The sequence below is a fragment of the Malurus melanocephalus genome, unplaced genomic scaffold, assembly GCF_030028575.1.
Source record: "Malurus melanocephalus ecotype Western Australia unplaced genomic scaffold, MMel_1.1 scaffold_74, whole genome shotgun sequence".
Taxonomy (NCBI): domain Eukaryota; kingdom Metazoa; phylum Chordata; class Aves; order Passeriformes; family Maluridae; genus Malurus; species Malurus melanocephalus.
The window spans coordinates 1983775-1994661 of NW_026623306.1; the positions used below are offsets into that span (position 1 = coordinate 1983775).

The window sequence follows — 10887 nt, forward strand, 5'->3', positions numbered from 1 at the left end:
TTTTTTAAATTGTTATTCTCTGCTGGATTTTAGCCTCTGCAGCGCGTGGAGAGGGATCCTATCGATGAAGGTGCCGGATTGTTCTTTGAAGGGACGCTGCTAGTCTCTGGCTGCAGTTACAGGGGGACGGGGAGCGGAGCTTAGGGAGCAGCTCGGGTTGCACCGGGGCGCCGTGGGGAGCCGCGACCCCGCAAGCGCGGACGGGAGAGCTCAGCTTTGAGCCTGGCGCGATGGACTTGGTGCTGGCCCGCCAGATGCTCACGGAGAGCAAGGAAGCGAGAGTGATTTAAGTTTTCTTGGATTTTCTTGTGTTAGCTTTGCTTTTCGGGCGCGGAGGGGAGGAGGGCGCGGAACGGCTCCCGACGGGCCCCTCCTCACTTGAGCCCCGCTCCGGGRCCGTGTGCCGGTGCCTGGGGACGAGGGCGGCGAGCGAGGCGAGAGCACAGGCGCTGGGGTTTGCATGCCCGCACCCGGGGCTCCGTGTGCCCCCCACTCGTGATCGCGCTTGAAGGCGCCGGGAGTTTCCCCGCGGGTGCGGCTCGGGGGCTCCCCCGCCCCGCGTCGCTTTGGGGGAGGCCGGGGAGGGGGGGCCGCTCTCTCGGGGCGGGCTCGCCGGGATGGAGCTGCGCTCGGAGCTGCCCAGCGTGCCCTCCGCGCCCCCCCCGGTGCCCCCCAGCTCCGTGGCGGCCGCGGCGGCGGCGGCGGCGGCCACGCTGCCGGTGAGCGTGGCCGGGAGTTTGCTGCGGGCGCCGCCGCTGCTGCTGCGGGCGGCCGAGAAGTACCCGCGGACGCCCAAGTGCGCCCGTTGCCGCAACCACGGGGTGGTGTCGGCGCTGAAGGGCCACAAGCGGTACTGCCGCTGGAAGGACTGCATGTGCGCCAAGTGCACCCTCATCGCCGAGCGCCAGCGCGTCATGGCCGCGCAGGTGGCGCTGCGCCGGCAGCAGGCGCAGGAGGAGAACGAGGCCCGAGAGCTGCAGCTGCTCTACGGCACGGCCGAGGGGCTGGCGCTGGCGGCCGCCAACGGCATCATCCCGCCCCGGCCCGCGTACGAGGTGTTCGGCTCCGTCTGCGCCGGGGGCGGCGGCGAGGGAGGCGCCGGCGCCTCAGGTAAGGCCGCGCTGCGCGCCGTCGGGGCGGTGGGGATGGAGGGAAGGGGCGCGGAGAGGCGGCGGGAGAAGAGCGGGGCGCGGAGCTGCGGGCGGGTGGTCCCGCCGACGGCCGGGGCGCTCCGCGGGGCCCGTCGGGGGCAGCCGCACTGACGGGTCTCTCTTCCTTCTGCTCTCCCCGACCCGCAGAGTCCAAGATGCAGAAGTTCGAGCTGTTCCCCAAGACGCTGCTGCCGAGCCGCGCCGTCACCCCGCAGCAGGCGGGCGGGAAGCCTCTCTCCCCGGACGGCGAGTCCGTGCCCGGCACCTCCTCCCCAGATGCTCGCCACGGCTCGGGCTCGGAGAACGGGGACGGCGAGTCTTTCCTGAGCTCACCCGTCTCCAAGGGCCCGAAGGAGGGGGAGGAGAGCCCGGGCTCCATCAGCCCGCTGGGCTCGGACTCGGGCTCGGAGGCGGACAAGGACGAGCAGGACCCGTCGCCCTCGGCCGGCGGCCGGCAGCGGACTCCCATCGACATCCTGACGCGCGTCTTCCCGGCGCACAAGCGCAGCGTGCTGGAGCTGGTGCTGCAGGGCTGCGGCGGGGACGTGGTACAGGCCATCGAGCAGATCCTCAACAACCGCGGCCCGGAGAAGGGCCCCGAGGAGGGCTGGGCCCGGGACGGCGCCTTGCAGGGCCTGCCGCCCACCCCCGCCGCCGCCGCCGCCGCCCACCACCGGCCCTTGATCGCGGGCGCCATGGCCCCGGCCATCGGCACGCTGGGCAGCCGCTCCGCCTTCTCCCCKCTGCAGCCCAACGCCACGCACTTCGGGGCCGAGGCCGGCGCTTACCCCCTGGGCACCCACCTGGGACTGAACCCCCTGCGCCTCGCCTACTCTGCGCACAGCCGGGGACTGGCYTTCATGACCCCCTACTCCACGGCCGGGCTAATGCCCACGCTGGGCTTCCGGCCGCCCGTGGACTACGCCTTCAGCGACCTGATGCGGGACCGCTCGGCCGTGCACAAGGAGCAGGTGTACTCCAGCGGGCTCTACGGGCCCATGGTCAAYAACACCCCCGAGAAGCAATAGCGGCTTCCTAAAGCTCGTCTGKGTAGAGGTAGCTAGGTAGGCACGGGTGGACGGACACGGGTGGTTTTCTCTCTCCCGGTTGCGTGCAGAGCCCGGCGCGGACAGAYGTGTTAAGGTGTATTAAGGTGGTAAAGGTGCACTTTCATTGTYCAGACATGAGTCGCTCTTTGTTGCTTATGGCCATAGGCATGGATATCCTCAGTGCGTCGTGGGGTGTGCACACACACGTACGCTCTTTCCCACACACATACATATATATATATATGTATACTAGCAAGTGTATAATGTTATAAAATGGAAATCTAAGTTATTAATGTAACTCGTAGGTGAACTTGGTATTAACGTTAAGCTAAAGTTAGACAGCGCATTGTAATACTACCAGGCATATAGATGAAACATTGTCAAATTGAAAACCTTTTCCTTCCCGCCCCATAACAGAAGTGTTATGGTCTGTATATAACATTGGAAAGTAGATATATTTGTAACTGTCCGTAGGACCCCGGCGCCGATGGTGTACGACGGTTTAATAAGCCTCCTTCATTTGTGATCTGCAAGAAAATTGCTTTCTTGTTCCGATGTAGCAAACTTCTTGCTGTTTCTAACAGGTAATTCTGTGTTTCCATTTCATAGAAATAAATGTTATTTTCTATTAAAAAAAAAAATCGGTCTTATGAATGGCAAGTGGTATTTTATGAGATCATGGAAGTGTGTTCTGGGAAATTCATTTGACAAGTACAGTTGATATTTAAAGTTTATGCAAATAGTACAAACATGTTTACTACATTTTTATCATGGTCAAACTAGATATTCTTCAGATAAATTTATAAATAAAAACGAAGCATACAAGCAAGAGCAATTTCCTTACCAGCTGAAATTGTCAAATATGTTTATTTCTGGTTCTGGTCATTTTCTTATTTACGCCTGGGGGGGAAACCTACAGAGGTATAAATTTAAGCAGGATTTCTCTCTTCACTATCTTGATKTTTTTTTGTCATATTTAGGAAATGTGGCATTGTTGCAAAGAGAAGCCTGGTTAAAGCAAATCCCACCTTGCCCACCGTGGGTTGTGTAGCAGCGGGAAGTACTTCCCCTTGTATCTGAAATTTGATGTTGCATTTTAGTTGTTTCTGTGTCAAATAAGTGAAGGGATCTATAATAATAATGACCTTTTCAGGATGTGTTTGCGGCAGACGTGGATGAGTTGAGATCAGTGCGGAGAGYGTGTGCAGGAAAGGTTTCTCTGTTTTTGGAGCTGTCCGTCCCTCACTCAGYGGAGAGTAAAGGCTATTCGCGTGGCTTTTTCTTTTTATTTTCTCTCTCTTTTTTTCTCCTTTTTTTGGGGCAACGGTGTCCAAATGTTCTCCAGGATCAAAAAGCAAGAAGGGCTTTGCTGCCTCTATTTATTTCTGTTTTGGGATGAGTGGGGGGCAGCGGGCGTGCCCCGTGCATCCCGAGAGGCGATCCTGCCGAAGGCCRGAGCGTGACTTTCTTGCCAGTCCTGGGAGTGTTTGGCCCAGGAAAACTATTACTCACAAAGAACAAGTTCAGTGCATGGTTGAATTAAGACTGTAAAAGGTCCTAAAGTTGGTTGGTATGGAAACCTAATCCCACCGAACCGCTCCGTGGCACAGCTGGACTGTTTACTTTCTCACTTCAAATATAACTGTGTAAACATTGGCTGGGAGCTGCCAGCGCGGCTCCTACCAACCAGTTAATATACTGGTGGGGCTGGGAGGAGTCCCACTGCAGCTATGGAAGGAAGCTCCTGGGTAAAATCAAATCACATCAAAATGCARTTCTTCCATCCTGCGTGTGATTCATCAACTTGGATACAATTTTAAGATTTTCTTAAAAAAAAAAAAAACCCAAACCAAAAACCCGACCCMAAAAAAAAGTAAGTAAATATTACAGATTACACCTAGGCAAATAGTTTTGACCCTGATCCATCCTGGGAGCAGCCAAATCAGTATCACAAGGGAAACTTTTTAAAGTCTCKTGTTTCCAAGAGCGGGTGAAACTTAATATTACTACAATAAAACSGTTTAATAAAGAAGGGCTTTAATAGTGAGCTAATTTGATTGAGTTTCCTAATTCCACTTTAATTGGAAAAGGAGTTGTCTGTTTGGTTATAAAGTGCTAGGGTTATGTTAGACTAGAAAAAAAAAAAGTGGACTTCGAGCATCTGAATAAACTTTTTTTCCCTTTTTCCCCCCTTTTTTTTTTGGTTGGCAGCTGACTTTGTGCAGGATGGGTTTCCATATCTAGGATTATGAACGGGCTACAAAGAGCTGCTACTTAAAGAAATCAGGTYGCCACATTTCTCCCATTCTAGCCCTGTTGAGAAGGGCTTAGGAGCTGTTGATTTAACTCAGCTCCCCTTTTAATTATAAAAGCCATTCTTGTGTAGTTAGGCGAGCAGGACAATTTATCAGAATTGTTGCCGTGTCTTGGAGGTTGGCTTGAGCTTGGATTTATACAACCCACAATGGGGATCACGACGATTAACTTTCATATGGGTAGTTTAGGCTGTTAAATTGGGGGGAGTAGGAGGAGRGAGGGGGGTAAGAGAATCTGATAAATTGTCCTACTGCAGTAATTCCCTGATAAATTGTCCTACTGAAGTAATTCCCTTAGATTAAAAAAAATGAAGAAAAAAATCCCTTGGGTTTGAAGCTGCTTCGGAGAGGTTCGTATACAGAAGCCTCTGGCAGGACATAAAATATTCAGGTCCCTTTTGGAGTAAAATAAAATGCTGTCACTTGAATAAAAATCGGCGGAACCGAGTATAAATTATTTGTGAAGCAGAGAGGCTGCGGGCGAGCGCTCGCAAACTTCCCTGTTAATTAAATCTTAATCCACGGGTCGCAGGAAGCGRCGGAGCTGTAACAGCGGCTGCTGTACACAGAGCGGGACACGTTCCGCACTTATATTAACTGCACTCGTGTTTAATATGAATCAGCCCTAATCCACAGCATAATAAAGATCAAATTAGACTAACCATTTAGTAGCGAAATGACATTCCTTCACCTAAAATGAACCTCCCCGCGCCCTGCTCGCTGCGAGGCTGCCTCGGCCGGGCTGGCGGCGCCGGGCCCCGGCTCTGGCTGAGCCCAGAGCGCTGAGCGAGGCCGGGGAGGGGAGCGGGGGTTTTTTTACAGGCTGGACAGTTTATTTCTGAGCCTGAGGAGGGAATCCCCRCTGCCCTCCCACGCTTTCCAGAGGCGCAAACCCGGCTGGCTGCCGAGGCCCTGGGGATGGAGGATGCTCGGAGCGGGGTCGTGTCGCTTCCCCGGCTCCGGTCCGGAGTGTCCCCCGTCCGCTGCCGGGGCAGGGGGSACACCCACGGCGGGGAAGAGTGCTGGTCCTGCTTCCACGCGTRCCCTGGGCAGCCGGGGCCGCTGCAGAGGGGACAGCGATGGCTCGATTTACTGCAGACCGAGGAGCGAGTCCCGACCCCCGCTCTGTCTTTCCCGCGGCCCCGGGAGCGCTGTGACACCACTACAGCGGCCGTCCCGGGACTCGCCGTCCCGTTTCCCAACCTGGAAACCGCCCCACAGCCTGGCTCTGCCCGGAGAGATGGGATGGGATCCATGGGATGGGATGGGATGGGATCCATGGGATGGGATGGGATGGGATCCATGGGATGGGATGGGACTGGCTTAGGATGGGATGGGATGGGATCCATGGGATGGGATGGGATGGGATCCATGGGATGGGATGGGATCCATGATGGGATGGGATGGGATGGGCCGGGCCGGTCCCGGGTGCCCCTCACCGGGCGGAGCGGCCTTTGTGCCGGTGCTGAGCAAACACAGCTGCCGCCGGTGGCACCGCTTGAGGGAACGCGGTTCTTACCGTCCCACCCCTCGTCCCCGCTCCCGGACATCCCTCCTCCGTGCTCCCCTGGGGCGGGGGCCGGCAGGTATCCCACCGCTCCCGGGATGATCCTACGGGCCGGAGCGCAGTTCTCAGGACACACGATCTTGCCCCGTCCCCCGGCGAGGGGACACCTCTGCCTGCTGTCACCGTGCGGGCATCCCCCCCGTGYTGTCATAACATCCCCATGGCAACTGCGGCAATTACTTCTATGCCCGAACAACAATAGGAAAGTATTTAATATATTTAAATGTGATTAAGCAGGTGGAAGAAACGAGGAGGAGCCGCTCCGCAGGACGAGCCGAGGCTTCCCCGGAGCCCCGGGGGCTGCAGCTCGCCCAGGAGCTCAACAGATGGAAGCGAGCGARGGATTCTCGGTTACAACGGGAGAGGAATGGAGGGTTTTACCATTTTCTGCTGCTTTTAGCACCAATTGAGGCACGTGAAAATTAATTCCGTTTTTCATCTCTCGGATTTCGATAGAAATACTAACATACTGTTGCAAAAGAGTATTTTTCCCTTGTTACCCTTCCTTTCTAGTTTCCCCTTTATTTTTCTCTAACTTTTTATTAGGGAAAAAAAACCAAACCCAAACCACGAAACCGTTGTAAGCCATAAGTTCGGAAAATAAAAGGCACAAATCCCACCCCTGAAAGTGCACAAAGCTGGTTTGTATTTCACATCCAAAATGAGCTTATTAAAAAAGAAAAAAAGAACACCCAGTGAAGAGAAAAAAAAAAAAGAAAAAGATAGATTTAATTCTAGCACATGTTTTAACCTGAAAATCATTCCTTTTCAGTCACTACCTCTTATTTCTATGTTATTAGGGAATTAATAACCAACGGAAGGGATGCTCCTGACCCAGGGAGCCGCGCGTGTTGCTGGAGCAGCGGATGATGCTCAGCGAGAGCTGTTCCTGCCTTTCCAGGAGCAGCCAGGGCTCGGCCAGCAGAGCCCCGGGCAGCCCACCTTGGCCTTGGRTTCACCGTCAAATGGATGGATTGGGTGGGAATTACGGAGTGCGGCGGGAAGGGAGGGCGCGGTGCTGGCACRGGGGAGGTGCTGTTAATGAGAGGGACCTGCCCTGGGGCAGGAAGAGGTTAAAGGGTGTTGGGATGAGCTCGTTCACCCCGGCTGACAGCGGTGGGAGCTGGAAWAGCTGGAGAAGGTGTACTGGCAAGAAATTCTGGTGCTGGATAATGCCTAAAGGTAAAAAAGGGCGGAGAGGAGGGAAGRGGTGAATTCCAGGACAGAAGCATAGGGTGAGGAGGTGGAGGGGTCTCAGGCTCACAAGAACTAAGGGAGAACTGGGATGCAGTATTAAGAGCTGTGGAAATATTTAGGACTCGCTAAAACAAGATCTTGGTGTCTGTGCTACAAGACTAAGATGAAAGTGTRTCACTTGCTGTGTGTTATCTAATATATTAATAATAATAATAATAAATATAAWGTGTATATATGTGTGCCATTCCTGAGGGAGCCTTTAAGGCTTGGYTAAACCCTGCACAGGCTGAGTATGGTGGTCCTACATGGTGGGATTTACATTTTCAGGGAAATGCTGAAAAACTCCTAATTTCAGATCAGTATTATGAGGTGCTGTACAGATGTCAGAAGGCCCAATCACAGGAACTCTCTGACCTGGCCAAGGCGTGAGCAAGTGCAGAATGGTGATGGGGGTTTTTTACAGCCACTCATTGATTGTTGAACATCGAGAGGGGTGGAAATGCTGAAAGACCAGACTGTTACTGATAGTCTGAGCTGGAACTGGGTGCTTGGCAAACACTTCTAACCATTATAAAGTCTGCTCTGAGGCCTGTTCTATCCAAATGCTGGCAAAAGAACAGGTTTCTCCTCACTCCAGGTGTGAATTTGGCAGATGTGGACACGGGCATGAYGAGACACCTGCCTGGGGGATAATTCTGTTTGGAATGCTGTTTTGTGCAGTGTTGGATTTACCTGTATGTGGGAGCTGAAGTCTTATCTTATGTTTTATCTTAAATCCTTGCAAATTCTAAACTACAGGGGGAAAGCATTGCTTCCTGGCAGTCCTGTTTTGATGGCCTGGAAGAGCAAAGGCTYGTCATGTTCTGGTTTGTGGATTAATTTCCTGTAAGAGCTGGGATACAGTCTGATTCCTGGCTTCATACTGAAGCTCTGCCTAAATAAACTCTGTAATGCAAGTCTGTGAGAGGAAAGGGTGAATCCTTAGTCATATTCTCAGTATGAGTGTACTTCCAGCTAGTATGGATTCAGAGAGGCTTTTTTTTCCTCTTTTATATTCTCTCCTTTCTTGTTTTGGGTCTTATTAATGTGCTATGAAACTTGTAAGAATTATGCTAAGGTTGTTTCTAAAAATTCAATTTTTTTTCCCCTCAGTACATGAATGACTAAAAATGATTGGGTAAAGCATAGATGAATTTCAGAAARAAATAAAGAAATCCCCTAAAAGCARRTTTCCCATAATCTTATTACCCATCAATAGCTACAAATCCACTATACATATCYTCAGAAAGTATTTGCCTCTTTTACTGGAAAAATAGATGGGTAGGGTCTATGCAAATTTTAGTAGGTTTGTGACAGCAGGGCAGGCTCCAGAGGGGAAAAGGGAAATGGAAAGGAAACCAGAAACAGAGAGTGGATCTCTTCTGTGGTCTGACAGGCAGATGGAAAGCATGAATTACAAAGGCTTTTAAAAAGATCTGCTTGGGGTTTATGTTTACAGAGAGATTTAACAAGGCTGGCTGGCCTCAAAATGCTGAGGTTGTTGCTAAAATCAGATGTTTGGAAGCGAAATGGGGTACTGGCCCTGGACCAGAATATCGGAGAGGTTCTCAGAAATTCAACAAGACCAGGGCAGGGCCAGCAAGGCAGGGCCATGTAAACCATCCAGCAGATCCTGAGAAGGGCTTTAAGGTCAGCAGGACCTGGAGCCAGGGGAGGGAAGAGGGAGTGACCCTGCTGAGGGGAGCTGGGTCCACACAGAGACCACAAACCTCTCACCAGGAGAAGCAGCACGAGCAGACAGCGGGAATGAGCTCGGATTTGTGCAGRAGGGACTTCCCGATGAAACAGCTTTGTGGGGAACAAAGGTATCAAAACATCACCTCCCTTCCTTGTACGTGGGATATGGGGAATTGATTTCCTCTCGTGGCTTGGGGAAGCCCGTGCTTTACCTTGGGTAGAACCTATGGATTTCCTCAGTTCTCTAAATCTCCYGCTTGCAAGGTTAGCCCTGGATATTTACAGCTAAATGAATGGGGCAGGTAGGGGAGATTATAACTTGGAGAGCCTTTGCTGTGTAAGGGGAGAGCTGGATATCTTATTCTGGCAGGAGAATCTAATTAAGGGCCTGTTCAATAGGGGTAAATGTCAAATGATCAGGCACACAGGACTAAAATTGCAATGCTSAGCCCAGGGTGCTTGAGTGTGTGCTACGAGATGCCTGGCTTTTTTTTTTTTTTTTTCTTTTTTCCTGCTTAGAGGGATGAATTATGTTTGATTTCTCTAATCATTCTTTTTATCCATTTTATTGAAGCTTTACTTTGACACAGAGAAAGTAATCTCGATGCAGTGGGGCCGAGAGGAGGAAAATTGAAAAAAAGAATGTGAAAAGTATCTCRAAACACTCATTGAATTCCTATTTTCAAATCCATTGGGAAATAGCTGGCAACAAAGAATTGGTAGTAGCATAAGAACTGCTGGATTTTGGGGGAAAATGAATCCATCACGTGGCTTACAAACATAATCTGTTTCCCAAAGCACGCCAGATGAATGAGTTAACCCAACTCYGATTTATTGAGAGGGTTTTGGTTTCAAAATGCTCAGGATGCACCTCACAYTCAGGCCAGGCACTTGGAGAAGCTGCTAAAGGCACTGTTGTGTCACCAGTGCTGAGTGACTTCCCGAGAGTTACAGGAAAGGTCTCTGGATTCTGATTCCAGGCTGGAATGTTGCYTTGACCTGTACATCTTTCACTTGGGCTTCCTAATCTTCCTCCTGGAGAGGGCTCAGGTGGTTTTCAGTGCCCTGGTCACTGAAGGAAGAACTTGTGTTGTCTTGGCAAGCAAGGACAGGAATATCTTTAAACAGGGCTTCAAACTTGTCTGAGATGAGGGTACCAAACTTGTGTGAGATGGGTGGAAGGTTTGCTTTTAACTGTAGGATCAGGYAAARTGTGTGCTCAGCCCTTKAGAGGGAAATGTCTCWGTAAAGMTRGAAGKTTGTRGTGTTGGAGGTGATGAGTGATAGGYGTGCTCTTAAAYAGGGTCAAAAGTGGAGCTAAGGCTGATCAAGGATCCTCACAACCTTTTTATTTTACTCCTCATCACTGGAATGTGGAAGGGAAGTTAATCCTGATACCATGGGCTGAACTGAACAGCAGCAAATGATGCTCTGTAAACTGTGAAAAGCTGAGACTGACCTGGTGAAAACATTGGTAAAATGTCTGTTTTTCCTGGAAGCCTCAGCACGAGAGATGCTGCATGTGATGGATGTTGATGATATTGGGCAGAGGAGCTCTCATTAAGAAATTGCCTGCTGGAAGTCCCTCCAGCCATCTGGCACCCAAAATGCAACAGCAAAAGGGATCATGTTGGTGATTTTCAGGAAATGTTTTGCACAGAACCATCTTTGTTGACTGTCTCTATTGTTTTGCTGATGTTTATGGGATCATGAATCTCTGTTTTTTTCAGCCTTAATTGAAACACTCCCCCAGTTCAAGAATTAACTTTGTTATAGCAGAAAGAAAATTTGTTTGAAATTTTTATCCTTAAAAACTACTTTTTGACAGATCCTCAGATCATATGTTAAATTTGAAATATTTGAAAAGTTTT

The 10887-nt window shown here is 51.2% G+C and overlaps 1 protein-coding gene across 1 annotated transcript; it reads left to right on the forward strand.

Annotated features, from left to right (window-relative positions):
* Positions 1–617: 617 nt before the first annotated feature.
* On the forward strand, positions 618–3027 carry DMRTA2 (DMRT like family A2). Its single transcript, XM_057366974.1, has 3 exons — positions 618–1110; positions 1157–1201; positions 1299–3027. Exons 1-3 carry the CDS (start codon positions 618–620, stop codon positions 2177–2179), a joined length of 1419 nt encoding a protein of 472 aa, XP_057222957.1. The 3' UTR covers positions 2180–3027.
* The last annotated feature ends 7860 nt before the right edge of the window (positions 3028–10887 follow it).